We start from the raw sequence: 16,278 nt of genomic DNA on the forward strand, positions 1-16,278 counted from the left end.
AGCCCGCCATGTGTGTGTGGTGCTCCGAGTGGGAATCGCGTCTAGGGTGGCCAATCCTTTGTGGTCGGGTGCCCCTCAATGTCTCGAAGGGCCGCCAGACCAGGGGCCCTGGGGATGGTCAGATAGCGCTGTACTTGTTTATTATGAAAGAGAAGACGTGTGAATAGAGGTACATGTCTAAGAGCTCTAGCGGCCGAATGGAGTTGGTTTTTTAGAATTGTGAGGGCGAGCGCACTTACCCCCCCCCATGCTGCCACAGCGCGTGGTTCCACAGGCACACCCGACTCTCTATCGCACCGTACCTTACCACCACACCTACCGACCTTTGTCTCTTTCGTCTCGTCTGCTGCGACTCCAACTTTGTGAACACGATCCCAGGATCTTTTTTTTTTTTGCCCCTTCCCACCTGGTTCCCCCCGTTGTATCGCACGCAGCATTACTGCTGGGAGCCTTGCCCGAGGAAGCTTTACCGAGTGATCGCCTGGGGGAAGAAGAACAACATCTCGTCACTTACCTCCGCTACCTACTCACTAGCCACCTCAGTGCACGCCCACCCGAAATATACGGCACGGCGCCAGCACAGAACCTCGCCGACTGACTGACCGACTGACCGCCCATCCGTCACCTAGGACTTGGACTTGGACTTGGACTTGGACTCGGACGTGGACATCTCCACCTTTTCCAACGAGAGAATCCCAGCCAACAACGTCTAGCAAGCAAGCAAGCGACTGCTGTGGACGTCGCAAGTTGTATCCTCTGGGCTGCTTGGCAATAGAATACACCCTTCGGCCTCGCGCTGCGCGGTGCTGCAGTTGTTGCTGCCAGTGGAAGTTGTCTCTCATCTTCATTGCGAAGCATCACGGGTCGTGTTTCGTTGACATCGGTATGTCCGCACTGTCTTCTTTTCCTCCTGTCTCGACTAGGTTGTTGCCAGCGCCCAGCCTTGCCCCCTTTTCCTACCCTTCCTGACCGTTGGCGATCGCTAAAGAGACCCTGCCTTCAGCCAACGCAAGCCTACATTAACTTTGACGACTTTGACGACGACTTGGACGACGACTTTGACGACGACTCCTGCTTCGAGTCGCTGTAATAATATTCATCGACGACGACATGGCGATGCACAACAGGTATGCATGTTCCACGACGCCACCGCTCATCTGTCCCCCTTTTCTAATCACGGCTCCTCTGCCTGCTGGTGGGTGAGCTGTCCGGGCCCCCGGGCGCGGACACCACACTGTCCACTGTCCACTGTGAGCCACAAGGGCCGGGGTTGCATGGGTGGGAAGCACGTCGGGATCATCTTGTTGCGCTGCCGTTCCCCAGAGAAACACCCTATTAGCGGTGGAGCTTTGCGACCTGACCCCGCTGGGCCTGTCCGCTTGCTGGCTCCCTGCTCGCCATGGACTCCATCGCCTGTTTTCTTTAATATTAAAAGACCCCGCCAGGGGGGAGGACAAGCAAGCTGATGTTTTTCTCCTATATAGTGTTTACGCGAACGGGCAGTTCATGAACCCAGGGCCTGCCCCCAAACCTCCGTCAGAGAAGCCTCGCCTGGGCCTGATGCCGAATGTCAACCTCCCTGGGTCTATGAGTTCCATGAGCCTGAACTCCCCCGTCCCGAGCAACTACAGCGGATCGACCATAGCCCTCCCCATCTCCCGACAAGGATCCAACACCATGGAAGGCGCCGGAGGACTCGCCATCATCAAGCAGGGCCCTGTTGGCCTTCCCAGCAAGAACCCTTTCCAGCAGTGGAAGCAGCGATACCTGATCCTGCGCAAGGACATTCTGGACTTCCACAAGAACGAGAACGGCAAGCAGCTCTACAAGATTCAACTATCCGATGTTGTAAGTGTTGGCCGAGTCGAAGACGACAACGGCGACCCCGTCTTTGAGATCAAGCGGCACTTGACCAACCAGTACGTCGGGCCGCCAGGCGACGACGATGGAAATGGCATGAGATCACTGCGTGTCTGCGTCAAGAGTGACGATGATTTGTACGAATGGATCGACTGCATCTACGCCCGCTGCCCTGGCGGCGTCAGCAACCCTACCAACTTCTCACACGCCGTACACGTCGGCTTCAACCCTCACACCGGCCAGTTCACCGGGCTTCCGGAAGAATGGACCCGACTACTCAACTCGTCAGCCATCACCAAGGAGGATGTCGAGAGAAACCCCCAGGCCGTGTTTGAGGTCCTCGACTTCTACTCCGACTTGGCCAAGCGCGCCGAGAACCCCGAGGAGTACCCTACACCCATCCAACAGACGCCCTCCCCGAACATGATGCAGAATGATCAGTTTGGCTATCCCAGCAGCGGGAGCTCGATCGCGCCGCCGAGACAGACCAAGCCCATCCAACCACAGCGTAGCCCCGCATCCTACTCGACGACCCCGAACGCGCAAATGCGACCGAACGAGCCGCAGCAACCCCCCATGCAGCAGCTCCAGAACGTGTCACCAAATTACATCTCGGCCGATCGCATGCGGGAAGAACAACGATACAGAGAATTGGAACGACAACGAGAACAGTTGAGAGAAAGGGAGGAACAGGCTCGCCGGGAGCAGGAGGCTTATAATGCGTCGCTTCCCAAGACCAAGGTTCCTCTGGCGCAGCAAGAAATCGGTGGCGGCTACGGCGCGCCACCGGCCACCGATAGATTCAACCCATCCCGGGCTGCCCCCAAGGCTCCAGGACAGGGACAGGCCCTCAAGTCACAGAGACCAGCCCCGCCTCCACCAAGCAGCTCTGCTTCTCGCCCTCCCATGCAACAGCAGCCCAGCTCTGGCCAAATCCCGTCCGGCCAACAAAGATTACCACCACGGCCTGATCAGGCTCAACCTTCGCGGTACCAGAATGGCTCGGCGGCTGCCACACGGCAACCACAACCTCAACCTCAGGCTTCTCGCCTGCCCGCCCCCGTGAAGCCCCTGAATGTTGCCAAGCCAAACAATGATGCCGTCAAGGCTGCCGAGGCCGCCCTGACAGCTAAGCCTCCCGCGACAGAGCGCAAGCAGGATGTTCGCATGTCGACCATGTCTGAGAATGAGGTTATGGCCAAGTTGAGGGAAGTTGTGTCCAACCACGATCCCAACCAGCTGTATTCCAAGCAAAAGAAGATTGGCCAGGGTGCGTCCGGGTCCGTCTACGTGGCCAAGATCATCTCGCAACGACCAGGCGCTCCGCAGGTGTCGCAGCTCAAGGCCCGCGGCGGTAGCGACCGTGTCGCTATCAAGCAGATGGATCTGGCTCACCAGCCCCGCAAGGAGTTGATTGTGAACGAGATTCTGGTCATGAAGGAGAACAAGCACGCCAACATTGTCAACTACCTGGATGCCTTCCTTATGGATAACGACAAGGAGCTCTGGGTGGTGATGGAGTACATGGAGGGTGGTGCGTTGACGGATGTTATTGAGAACAACCCTGTTATTACGGAGGAGCAGATTTCTACCATCTGCCTTGAGGTATGTTGACTGATTGGGGAGCATGGAGGGACGGATGAGTGCTAACATGGGATACAGACATGCCAAGGTTTGGATCATTTGCATGCTCAAAACATCATTCACCGCGACATCAAGTCTGACAATGTCCTTTTGGACGCTCGGGGTAACGTCAAGATTAGTATGTTTTCTTTTCTTCTTTCTTTTTCAGTGCTCTTTGTCAGTCAAAGCAATTATGTGCTAACTTTTGTCCAGCTGATTTCGGCTTCTGCGCCAAGCTCACCGAGACCAAGTCCAAGCGAGCGACCATGGTCGGGACGCCTTACTGGATGGCGCCCGAGGTGGTGAAGCAAAAGGAGTACGGGCCCAAGGTGGATATTTGGTCGCTGGGCATCATGGCGATTGAAATGATTGAGAGCGAGCCGCCTTATCTGAACGAGGAGCCGCTCAAGGCGCTGTATCTGATTGCGACGAACGGGACGCCGAGGCTGAAGAAGCCAGAGAAGCTGAGCAAGGAGCTCAAGGCCTTCCTGTCGGTGTGCCTGTGTGTTGACGTCAAGAGCAGGGCGTCGGCGCAGGAGCTGCTGAATCATGACTTTTTGAAGCATGGGTGCCCGCTGGCGAGTCTGAGCGAGCTGTTGGCCTTTAAGAGGGTGGCGAAATGAGACAATCATGAAATAAGGAAGGGAAGGGTGGGCATTGTTTGTTGAGAGGGAGGATGGGTTAATTAGGAAGGGGGTAATTGGATGTCTTGTTGTCTTTTTGAGACTTGGACGTGTGAGGAGAGCGAGATATGGTTTTTTTAATAAGCGGGAATAGGGATGGATGGAAATGGAAAGGGGCCTTTTCGTGGAGGGATATAGAAAGGTCTTTTTTTGGGTGGTGGGGAGGAAGGCGGGCGAATGAGGGAAAATGTGATGTTATAGAAAAGTCGAGGTATATGTTTAGTGATTGAGGAAAGATAGTGAGCGGAAGAGATATGGAGGGACTTGAGTGAGCGAGTGTTGTAGGAGGATAGCTAAAGATATTGTGTTGCTGTTGTGTGTGTGTGTGTGCTGTTGTGTGTGTGTGTGCTGTTGTGTGTGTGTGCTGTTGAAGTTGGGGGTGTTGTTTGTTTGTTTATATATATATGTAGTGTGCTTGGTTGTGTGTGTGTGTGTGTGTGTAGGAAGGATTGATTCGATGGGTGGGAGTTGGGTGATTATGATGGGTGTTTTTTACTTGTTGCTTTTTTTTTCTGAGCGAAAAAGAGGATTTTTATTTATTTATTCAATATTCACACCACCTATTCTGGACTCATGATTGTGAAGATTTATGTTGAGGTACTAGACTTTGGATCTGATGGCCAAGATCATCTTGTGTTCTCGTTCTGGTCAGGGTTTGGGGTGTTTGTTTGGTCGAGTTGTGTTGTGCTCTCTTTTGACTGGGTAGAGTTGTGGACTGGGGCCGGGAAAGGGGGGGGGGGCATTTGGGAGGTCTAGATTTGTGCCTCGTTCGAGGGCGGGTGTTTCTGAGATATTCGTATCGTATGGTTAAGGGGAGAATCCGGGGCAAGAATGACGGGAGGGGGGCAGGGGATTAAAGAGGCATTGTGTGAATATGAAGGGACGCCCTCGTGGCGATCGAGAGGTTGGTTTCTTTGTCTGGGAGGGGAAGGGTCGTGGTGTTTGCGTCAGTGAGAGGTATTTTACACGGGATAGCCGAAGATGCGTTGAAGGCTTTAGGAAATATTTCCGAGTATTGTTCTGTGTGTGTGCCTTGATTAGATTTGCCGGTTGAGAAGAGGGAAAATTGCTAGACCTTGAGTTTGTCTCTGCTAGACTTTTATACTTGATAACGTTTGCCAATGAGGTGTGTGAGATGGGGTGCCATGATTGGGTACGATCCCAGTTTTACATCAACAGGCATTTAAGACGGACCAGACCATCTGTCTATACCAGTGTGTTGTGTATATGAGAGAGACTTTCCATTATCGAGAGATATCATTCTACATGCAGTCTACTTAGACCGGGCCATCTCCTCCGCGTCATATCGTTTGTCTCTTTTCTGCTGCCAGATTGAGTTTTGGGGGTTAGATTTTTCGGGGACCTAGGCGGTTAACAAAAAAGGGCCCCCCGTTTTTGCTTCTGAAGATTGACAAAGAGTTGATTTTCCTATCGCGGTTTGTTCCTGTCCCCCCTCCTTGGCGGGGTCGAGATCTGCAAAAGAGGTCTTGGAAAGTATCCCGAGTTTGTGTCTTTTGTCTACAAAGAAGACTGGTGGGGTGTGGGTATAGCAAAGGAAGGGCATAGGTATAAGGTGGGCAAGCAGACGCGAATACAGAAAATCTGGGCGGCGTTTCAGATTCTTCGAGTAGAATCCCTTCTGGAGGGTGATTGGTGGGGTTAGCTATGTAAGGTAGGAAGGGGAGAGGGAGGGGGGGTTAGTTGGGGAGCATGAATATGGATTGGCGGGGATATCTGTTGGAGGAGATTTATAGGAGAGATCTTAACCCCCCCCCATCGCTGGTGGAAGCTTTCGAGAAGGAGGGGAGCTAAGAGAGAGGGGGTTATTAGGGTCTGGTGTTGATGAAGTGTGACGAAAATGGAAGATGTTGCAGAGGAGGGTCTCAGAGAGCTCGGAGAAAGGGGTCGGCAAGTTGAGTCAGGGGGTGGTGGTGTAATTCACTCTTATAGCAGAGAAGACAGACGGTCATGCACACGGGCCATATCGCCGACGGGCCACGCCGTAGAGGGGCATGCGGTGGTCTTTAATGCTTCCTCCTTTGCGGACGTAAAAGTCGGACTATGCAAGGCAGGCGTGAGTGATAGTTTTACTCGTAGTCCCGATCGTCGCTCAAAATGCAAGCTGCAGGTCGGGAGGAAGGGTAAAAAAGACAACCTGCATACCGCCCGAAATAGGACGAGCTGAACCAGGGACGCCACGTCTTCGAGAAGCACATCTTGAGAGAGAAGAGGATGGTCTGATGGGTGGATGGATGGCATCCGAGGGCGGATAGACGGCCGCCAAGTGCCAGTCCATACAAGGTGAGTGATGGGCATTTACTTAGGTCACCGTCCATGTCGGATTCAGGGGTGATGTTTGGTGGCACAGACTGCATCCCCGCAGCAGGCTCTTGCTCCCCGCTGTGAATATTCTGAGAGAAAGTGACGGGAGATATGGAAGGAGGAGCCGAGAGTCACCATCACTAATTAGGATACTGTAAATGACAGCCTTGTGACAGCGTGACAACTTCCAAGGTTCAAAGTGCGCAAGCCTTTGTCAGTTGTCAGTGCCCTTCCAACAAGTTCGAAGCCGGCTCCGGGGGCTCACAGGGCTCACAGCGGTAACAAAGTGGACACGGTGTGGGCCTGCACAAAAAACCTGACGTCCGCCCAGTGGTTGAAAGCACCAGCTTTTGCAGCTAACCCCTAGTGTTTCATCTTTCCTCTTTCACTCCCGCCTGGTCATCTCAACCCCCCGAACATCGCATTTTTTCTGGGCTGCCACCCCCCACCGGCACTCAATCACTACTACAACCACGAACACCACTACCACTCACTACTACTCTCTCCCAACCTCACCTCACCTCCTCCCTCCTCCACACGACTACAACGTCGGCTTCTCTTGGACGACGACGACGTCGACGTCCTCCTCTTTCTCTCTCTCTCACCCCCCAGACTGCCACCTAATGACGCCTGTATATTGTTATTAGGTCTTTCTTAACATTTACTTGCATACTCTGTAGTCCGCCTTCGAAAAAGAGCGGGAGCACCTAGCAAAGGGGTAGTCGGACCACAAAGGAGAGCCGTCCCGCCCTATCCCCAGGAAAGCCAAGCCGAAACGCGCGAACGGGAGCAACCCTCAGCAGCAGCAGCAGTAGCAGCAGCAGCATTTCTGCATTTCCATCCAAAAAGAGGTCAATCGAGTTTCTTGAACCACTCACCTCTCCCCTCCTCCCCTCGACTCGACCTCAACCTCGACCTGAACCACCCCTCGACCCTCTTCTCTTTTCTCTCCTCTCATAGACAAAAAGGCCCCGGCCACACCAACGACGGCACTCCTCTTCGTCACATCGACCTTGTAATTGAGTTGCAGCTGCCAGCTTGCGACTTCGTATTTGACTCGACTTTGCTACCCTTCAGCGACGCTCCTTCGGCCCGGCCTTTGCCGTTAGTTCTCAATCCTCGCTTAATTGGATCCTCGCAGTGCGGTCTTCCGCCGTGCATTATTTTTTCCCCCCCCAGAGATCACCCTCTCCACAACCGACCGCGCTCTTCACGTCGTCGCACCGCTCTGGCAGTTTCGGGCCCGACGTTGTGACGCCATTACCCCCAGGCCGGAAAAAAGGGAAAAATAAATAAATACATACAAGTATCTGACGAGGGTCGGAATAAACGATAATCGATAATGTCGACTTCAAGACCAGGCGAGCATCTGACCATTGGCTACCCGCCACAGACCGTGTCCGCTCAGAACCGCTCCAACTCCCCAACAAGCACCTCCCCCAACGACCCCCAGTCCGCCGGCAGCACCCTGAGGTCTCCATATGGTCTTTCTCCAGGTCTGACGCCCACCTCCAAGATGCCGGGTGCTTCGCGCTCTGGTGCCGGTTCTCCGAACCACGAGATGGCGGCGTCTGGCCGTTTGTTCTCCAAGCGGTAAGCTCCCAGACACTCCCTCCCATCCACCTCCGGGTGAACACATGTGCTGATTTTTCAAACTCCAGGGCCCGAGAAATCCAAGCTCAAGAAGGCATCCCGGGAATCCCGGTGAATCCCTGGGGCGGACCTCCGACTAGCGGCAACTCGACTCCTCTTCGTGAAAACATCCCCGAGTCGCCGACCGATGGCTTCCCCGACTTCGCACAGCTACCCACACCACAGGAGCTTCCCTCAACACGCCGTGCTCGTGCCGGCACCGTTCCGTCTCGCTTCTCCCCGGGTGGGGCCGGCAATGGATTGCTTGCCATCCCGTCTCTGGCTTCTAAGACGTCTCGTCCAAGCCCCTCTCAGACGCCGTTCAAGTCTCCATCACCGGGCATCGAGTCATCCGGCAACGATATTTCCAATGCTTCGGCACTTCTCTCGAGGCTGAGGGCTGGCTCCATGCCACAAAGAAGCCCGTTCACCCACGTGCCTGGCACCAGCTCTCCGTTTGGTCCGTCTATCTTCAGCAGCTGGAACCCCACCGGGACAGGGCGCGACAGAGGCAACACACTGGCCAGCATTGCCAGTGTTCCTTCCAACGGGCCTAGTTCTCCCGCGCAGTCTCACTTTTCCCGAGAGGGCAATGCTGAGAGTGATGTTCATATGAGAACGCTGGACTACCTTGGTCTTGCGGAAACACCTCAGCCCGCACGAGCTCAGATTGCTACTCCGACATATGTTCCCAACTATGCCGATTTCTCCAAGGCCGCCAACCGTTTCCGGTCTTACTCGGTCAACAACAAGGACAGGTATGCGGACGAGGATGAGGATGATTATGACGACCCGGTCATGATGATGGAGAACCAGTATCTGCAGATTCAGGATCAGCTCGCTGCCACCAATGCTGCCATCCAGCAGCACAACCTGGCCGTCCAGGCCTTTGCGAACCAGGCCGCCCGTCCTCGTGCCAGGACCGCTGGTGTGCTGGATACTCCGGCCTCCCGCGTTCTTCGCAACTACTACCCCACTCCCTCCAGGCTTGATGAATCCATCACGGCCTCTGACATCCGTGTTTCTGGTGACAAGGAATACGATGATCTTCCGCAAGCCGTTGCTGGGTTGTCGCTTGGTAGGTCCAACAGCCGCAACAATGGCCTCTTGAGCGCCGAAGAACAAGGGCTGGAAGGTCCAACTAGTGCTTTGTGGCTCGGCAGCATCCCCACATCCACCACCACATCGACCCTGACGGAGATGTTCAAGTCGTACGGACCTATCTTGTCAGCTAGGGTCTTGACTCACAAGAACTGCGGCTTTGTGAACTTTGAACGGGTCGACAGTGCCATCTCCGCCAAGAACACAATGAATGGAAAGGAGATCTTCCCTGGTGCCGGGCCCATTCGCATCAACTTTGCGAAGCCCCCCTCCGCTTCCAACACGCCAGGACATGACGGAGCCATGCCCTCGCCCAGCCCTGATCCGTTTTCCAAGGGCCAGGACAACGCTCAGGGTATGGGCACCGGTGCCCCCGGTGACTCTTCTCCCGCTGCGCTTGTGGGCACTGCGACGCCGACCGTGCCCCCTCTTGCTGAGATGACCGGTGATATTCTCAAAATTGTTGTCCAGTTTGGGGCGACTGAGGAAGACAAGTACAACATCTCGGCTAGCCTCCAGCGGGCGATCCAGTACGGCGAGTTCGTTGACGAAATCCCTCCCATCAAGGAACCTGCGCACACCAGAATCCACGATGCGCCCAAGCTCCGGGATATCCGCAAAAGGATTGACAACCAGGCCTTGTCCCAGGCCGAGATCGAGAGCATTGCCGTTGACATGCTTCCCGAGATTGCCGAGCTTTCTTCGGATTACCTTGGCAACACGGTCGTCCAGAAGCTCTTCGAGCACTGCTCTGATGATGTTCGCGATCAGATGCTGGCCGAGATCGCGCCGCACATGGCCGAGATTGGCGTCCACAAGAACGGAACCTGGGCTGCGCAGAAGATTATCGAAGTGTGTAAGACACCGCACCAGATGAACCTCATTGTGCAGCACTTGCGCCCTTACACGATCCCTCTGTTCTTGGATCAGTACGGCAACTACGTCCTCCAGGGCTGCCTGAAGTTTGGAAGTCCCCACAACGACTTCATCTTTGAGACCATGCTGAGCAGAATGTGGGAGGCGGCGCAGGGACGATATGGAGCTCGCGCCATGCGGGCTTGTCTGGAGAGCCACCATGCCACCAAGGACCAGCAGAGGCTGCTTGCTGCCGCCATTGCTCTCCACAGTGTCCAGCTTGCGACCAATGCCAACGGTGCGCTGCTCTTGACCTGGTTCCTGGACACCTGCACCTTCCCACAGAGACGCACAGTTCTCTCGCCCCAGCTTGTGCCCTACTTGGTCAATCTGTGCACCCACAAGGTTGCTTACCTGACGGTCCTCAAGGTTATCAACCAGAAGGCCGAGGGAGACGCCAGAGACACCGTTCTCAAGGCGCTCTTCTTCACCCCCAATGATCAGGTTTTGGAGGCGATCCTGAGCGACCACGCCTGCGGAGCCACCTTGATTTTCAAGGTGCTCACCACGCCCTTCTTTGACGAGACAATCCGCAGCCAGGTAGTCGAGACGGTCAAGAATGTGTTGATTCGCATCAAGGCCCAGCCGGGACAGGGTTACAAGCGGCTGATGGATGAAGTTGGACTGTCCACCCGCAGCGGTGGAGGCGGCGGAAACAGCGCCTCTCGCGATCACAGCAATGACAACAGGCAACGACCAGGCTCGAGACAGACCCCCGGCAACGCTCAGCACCACCAGCAACCGCAGCAGGCTCAACAAGCTCAGCAGCAGCAGCAGCAAGGTGGACAGTACAACGGCAATGCCGCTCCTCAGTACTACAACCATCTCAATGCCCCTGCTGGCGTTCCTGGTTACGACATGGCATATGGAGTTCCCCGTGGCGAGGGGGTTGATGCCGGCTTGACCCAGCAGTTCCCAACCTTCCAGCAGGGAGCCATGTACAATGCACCAAACACGCCCATGGCACCCGCCTCCATCCAGCAGATGCAGTACCAGCAGGCCATGATGCGGGGAGGGCCGCCCATGAGCAACTACTACTCTGCCGCAGTCCCTGCTGGCTTCAACGGGTACCAGGACCAGTACCGTAACACCGGTAGCCCGATCCAGCCCCCGAGCGCTCAGCTGTCGAACGTCCCCGGACAGGCGCCATTCCCTCCGGCCCCCGGATTCGGCATGAACATGAGTTATGGCTATGGTGGCCAGGGACAGATGCCACCCAACATGGGATACATGCCGCCGCAGGAGCAAGGCAATAACAGCCGACGTGGACGTGTAGGTCGCAGCCCACAACCTGACAGACGCCGTCAGTGAACTGGGAACATGTTACTCACATCTGACACTGTAACAGAGATGAAGATTTTTTTTTCGACGATTACGGAACAGAACGCTAAATAATGATCATCATGCCGAGCGTTGGGATGAATTCAAATTACTTGTACGGAATAGATAAAGCATTGGGCACAGCACAGCGGGCATGTGCCGGGCGTTTTTTCTTTTTTTGAGAGGGGCCTTGATTCGTCGACCACTTTTGTTTCTTCTGGTCGACTGATATCTAGGTGGGGGTTCTGTTTGCGGGTTGGATTTGGGGGGGGGGGGTGAATCAACAGTTCTGTATCTCAGGCTGTTGGTTTTTCTTCCTGATTCTTTTTTTTTCTTACTTCTTCCTGTTGATTACTTTTTGCAAGAGTACAAGTTTGTTCTTTTTGTTGATGTGAACAATTGATGATTTGGGGGGGATGCCCTATGAAGAGATGGATGATGGATGGGATTGTTGGGTGTGGGTTGGTGGGGGGATAAGGTAAGAGGATGGAAAGGGAAAGGTAAAAGGGGGGGTTCATTAGGTACTGCACAATGGGCAAATGTTTTCGTTTTTTTTTTTGGATGTTGTTTGTTGCTGTTGGTTTGTGTTTTGGTGATTTTGTGTTGAGTGGTTGATTCTTTTCAGTGATGTGATAAGGGGGATTCCTCTGTGAGGGTCGATTGTCAAGGTGAGAGTTGAGGACGGGAAAAAAACTGAAAAAGAGTACTGGGGAATGAGAGGCTTAACTTGTGTTGTTTTGTTTGATATGTGTTGCGTTCTTGTTCGGCTGCTGTTGTTGTCGTTGTTGGGGCAGCTAGACTATGTGAGGCTATGGTGTAGGTATGTAAGGGTATGTGTATAGATGAGACGAAAGACTGATTGATGTTGAAAAAAAAAAAAAAAGGAGGTCGATGTGTGGATGGGATAAGTAGGAAGTAGTATATACAAGGTAGACTGTTGAACTCAGGTGTATACTTATTCGGTGTGATATATACCCCTAACCTAAAGATATTCAAAAGAAAAACAATTCATAACACATCATCACATCTCGCATCTACTTATTCCCCGTCCCACCCCTCAACCACTCCCTCACCACCCCTCGTTTCTTGACCACCTTGTTTATTACTCCTCCTCCTCCACCTTTGATGTCGCCCGTGGCAGTGGCGGGAGTGAGGCCCTCTTGAACAGCATCAATCTCCTCGTATTCTTCCTCGGTGACTCCAGAGGTATACTCATAGTCAAACCCCATCATTTTCCCCTTCAGATCCCCGACAGGAGTCCCGCTGGTCGGAGAAGGAGTCTGACTCCCCAACCCCATCCCCGCCTCCCTCATCCTCTCCAACCCCCTCGCCAACGGCCCCACAAACACCGCCTCCCCTTCCTCCTCGATCCCTTTCCTCTTCTGCCACTCCACATCCTTGAACCCCTGTTGTCCTCCTCCCGACTCAAACGGCGGAGGCGGACTCACACTCGGCGCGATGGGGGAGTACCCTCCCTCCTCCCCCGGTAGCACAGCAGCAGAATCCTTCCTCATCATCCCCATCATCAACCCCTTCCTCCACAGCGCCGGAAACCGCCCCTCAAACTCCCTCTCCAACTCCCCCTGCCTCTCCTCCACCTCCCTGAGTCGTTCCACCTTCCTCCCAGGCACCAGCTCATTCCCCTTACTCCCCTTCCCCTTCCCCTTCCCCCCCCACCCCTCCAACCAGGCCTCAAACAACCCATCCCTCTCCCTGCCCTCCTCCTCAGTCAAACTCCCCCCTTTCTGCCTCAACCCATCCAGATACTCCTTCGCTTCTTGCGTCATCTTTTCTCCCGAGATGTACCTATCGAAACTGGCCGAAAACTCCCTGTAATGACCCTTGAGCACAAAACACCTTCCCTTCCACCCCTTTTCCCCGAATTTTTTGCCTAGCGCCGAGGCAGTCGGGCACTCCCATGGAAACTCTATCACGCGGTCGTAAAAGACCACGCAGCGGCAGGTCGACCACTTGGAGAACGACCGTCGTGATTGGTCGTCCACAAAGGTGTCTTCTACCATCTCCAGGCTTGCCCAACTGATAAACTTGAGTGGGGCTCGTAAATTGATGGAGTTGTGGATGTGGGACCGTTCGAAATCAGTGCTGGAGCGCAGGTCAACCAACAAGATCCCCTTGGAGGGGTAAATCTCCAAGAGGCGGTTCAGATGGCCCGGGAGTATCATGTCTGGCTCGTCACCCGGGTCGACTGGTTCGCTGGAGGGGAGGCGCAAGGTCTGGAGGTTGGTGTCCAGCCGGTGCTGTTCCCTGCGGTTGTGGAACCAGATCCTGATGTCGTTTGTTTCCACCCCCAAATGGGAGGCCAAATGCTCGAGGACTGCTAGGTTTGGTTCGGGGTCGCGGTGGAAGTATTCTTCTAAGCGATGGAGGACGTGTTTGGCTAGTTGGTGGCCTGGGGGGATTTCTTCGTCCGGCGAAAAAGTGGAGCGTTTGGAGGATTTGGAGCGGTTGAGGATCATTGTTCTGGTTATGTCGGGGGCGTGATGGGAGGGGGAGGTGAGGGAGGCTGGGCCGGGGTGTTGTTGTTGTTGTTGTTGTTGGCCTGAGAGGGATATGGCTGAGCCCATGTTTCTTAGGGAGGTGAATAAGCTGCTGGAGGAGGGCTGAGGGGCGAGGACTTGGGAGTAGGGGGTTAAGGGCATGGAATCGGCTCGGTGGGTTGATGTCCAGGGGTTTGCGGGGATGTTTGGTACGCTGGCCCCGTGGCGGACGGTTTCCATGTTTTCGGTCTGGGCGAGGGTAGATCCGGAATAGGATTCGGCATCGTCCTGGGCGAGCTCTGGTTGGACTTCACGGCTGAGCTCTGGCTGTACTTCCTGCGTCGCGGTGGCAGGGACGCTTGCTTCAGCTGGTGTTGGCTCGGGACTACTCTCTTTTGGTTCTCGCAACAGGTTGTTTGACCGAATGAATGCTACAAATGAGCATGCTGGATCGTCAGGAAGAAAATCCCACACCATCACCGGTAGTGATAGCAACAAAAGTGTCGAATGGCTCTTGAAGACGCCTTGCACCTTGACAAACTTCGCCAGCGCAGGAAAGCTTGCCAGCCACTCCTCCCACTTATTCAAATCCAGCTTCTGGTCATCCTCCAGAGCCAGGGAAATCATCACGTGAGGCTCGTCCTCATTCGGCTCCGAGGCCGTCGGAATCATGTCATTCATCGAGGATGGGAATGGCTGGTGCCAGTCCCGACCCGTTGGGACTGAGCTCGATGCCATGCCACGACGGGACTTGGCAGGTTTTGGTGGCACCAGTCGGCATATCTCGATGCTGGGTGCTTTGTGGTTCGACGTCATCATGAAGTGAACTGGTGTTGATCTCGCCTCGAAGTGTTTGCCGTTGATCAAGATGGGACGTGGATGCTTCAAACGAGCAAGGACCTCGGCGTGCAGCATCGCGGCCGAGAATGTCTTTCCTCTCCACTCTTCAAGAACCTCGATCAAGGTGTTGGTGAAAGAATATCTTCCCGGATCAGGGGCGATGGCGTCCCAACTCGAAGCGGAGATGGTCTCGGTGATGCTTTGGCCTGTTGGGAATGTGGCACTGGCTGCTCCGGCACAACAGTCGAGAAGAATCAACACATCTGATATTGATCTTTCGAGGAGAGTTTGGATGGCAGACCATTGTAGCCACGGTGAATCATGACGGCGATTACTACAAGAGTTAGTCGAGAGGGTTGAGGGTCTGATGGCAGAGTCGTAACATACGCGCACCAGGTGCTCTGCCGTGACTCGTCTATCCTGGCATGACCTCCATAGTAGACCACGAATAGTGTCTGTTCGGATTCGTATTGTTTGACCATGTCGCCAATCCTGAGCATCAACTCCAGGTGAGAGTTCTCAGACGGAATCGAAAAGATGTCGGTCTCGAAGCAGTAGTGATCCCGGAAGCACTTCTCCAAGTCCTCCAACTCTGGCAAAACAAACAAATCATCGCTCTTCCAGTGAAGCATCAGGGCGTGGACCTTGGTGTATCGCTGGGTAGGGCCTCGGTTTGGGAATGCCCTGCTCGCTGACTGTGATGATCTGTTAGGTTATCTCTCATACCGTTACTATCGCTTACACAAACATACATCTTCCAAAGCCTGGGCAAAGCTCTCGAGGTGCTTGACATGGTAGCTAACTCGGCTGATATCATGTGTCGCTGGGGAGCAACTCTCGCTCGATGAACCATACTGAATGATGTCAGCGACCATCTTCCCGTCCGTCTCGATGAAGAGGAAAAAAGAGAAACGTACAGCAGAATCAGAGCTGCTGCTTATACTCAGGCTGCTCTGATCCCGTTCATTGACGGGCTGTCTCGAGCGAATCCTTATAAACTCTGGCGTGGGCTCCATGGTGGAGAGAGAGGCGAATCCCCCGTGGATTCAGGTAACCATCAAAATAAGGGGACTGAACCAAATAGCGGAGAAGCTGACTATTATCGCCAGGAACGATGTATTTACCTCGTCTTGAAGCTATCTAAGAATGATTAAGAATGATGATTGTAGAAACAACAAGAAGTGAGCAGTTTGAAAGAGGGGCCTTGGAAACGGTCAAATGGTAAAGAGGGATGGAAAAGGTCAGAGATCAAGCATCTGCCGCACCGCTTATTCAACGACCTATGCTATCAGCCATGTTATGCGCTGTGCTGTGAGTGGGCGTGCTTGAAGGAGAGGCTGAGCAGTTTCGCCGTTGCAGCCGGTGCCCAAAAGGGGTTAGTGTGGGTGGGCTTCGGTGATGCTTTGGGCAAGGACCATGGGTGGATCAGACACCCGAGACAGCCTGTCATTCTGACCAATCAGATGCTGCCACTTTAGGCTTCG

At 54.3% G+C, this 16,278-nt stretch overlaps 4 protein-coding genes across 4 annotated transcripts; 3 read left to right on the forward strand and 1 right to left on the reverse strand.

Annotated features, from left to right (window-relative positions):
• Positions 1–247: 247 nt before the first annotated feature.
• QC762_0111070 (uncharacterized protein) lies at positions 248–1,090 on the forward strand (the record flags this gene model as incomplete). Its single annotated transcript, XM_062884316.1, has 3 exons — positions 248–298; positions 776–883; positions 1,004–1,090. 3 exons carry the CDS (start codon positions 248–250, stop codon positions 1,088–1,090), a joined length of 246 nt encoding a protein of 81 aa, XP_062739517.1.
• Positions 1,091–1,110: 20 nt separating this feature from the next.
• CLA4 (Protein kinase) lies at positions 1,111–4,106 on the forward strand (the record flags this gene model as incomplete). Its single annotated transcript, XM_062893683.1, has 4 exons — positions 1,111–1,127; positions 1,485–3,465; positions 3,523–3,622; positions 3,697–4,106. 4 exons carry the CDS (start codon positions 1,111–1,113, stop codon positions 4,104–4,106), a joined length of 2,508 nt encoding a protein of 835 aa, XP_062739518.1.
• Positions 4,107–6,635: 2,529 nt separating this feature from the next.
• On the forward strand, positions 6,636–12,390 carry QC762_708390 (uncharacterized protein). The gene is made up of 3 exons (XM_062893684.1): positions 6,636–8,081; positions 8,150–11,408; positions 11,485–12,390. The coding sequence occupies exons 1-3, from the start codon at positions 7,831–7,833 to the stop codon at positions 11,488–11,490; spliced, it is 3,516 nt and encodes a 1,171-aa protein (XP_062739519.1). The 5' UTR covers positions 6,636–7,830; the 3' UTR covers positions 11,491–12,390.
• Positions 12,391–12,490: 100 nt separating this feature from the next.
• On the reverse strand, positions 12,491–16,190 carry QC762_708400 (uncharacterized protein; the record flags this gene model as incomplete). The annotated part of the gene is made up of 4 exons (XM_062893685.1): positions 15,712–16,190; positions 15,547–15,648; positions 15,182–15,489; positions 12,491–15,128 (listed from the first exon to the last, which is right to left on the reverse strand). The coding sequence occupies exons 1-4, from the start codon at positions 15,808–15,810 to the stop codon at positions 12,491–12,493; spliced, it is 3,147 nt and encodes a 1,048-aa protein (XP_062739520.1). The 5' UTR covers positions 15,811–16,190.
• Between the last annotated feature and the right edge of the window lie 88 nt (positions 16,191–16,278).

This window comes from Podospora pseudocomata, chromosome 7, assembly GCF_035222375.1.
Source record: "Podospora pseudocomata strain CBS 415.72m chromosome 7, whole genome shotgun sequence".
NCBI lineage: Eukaryota > Fungi > Ascomycota > Sordariomycetes > Sordariales > Podosporaceae > Podospora > Podospora pseudocomata.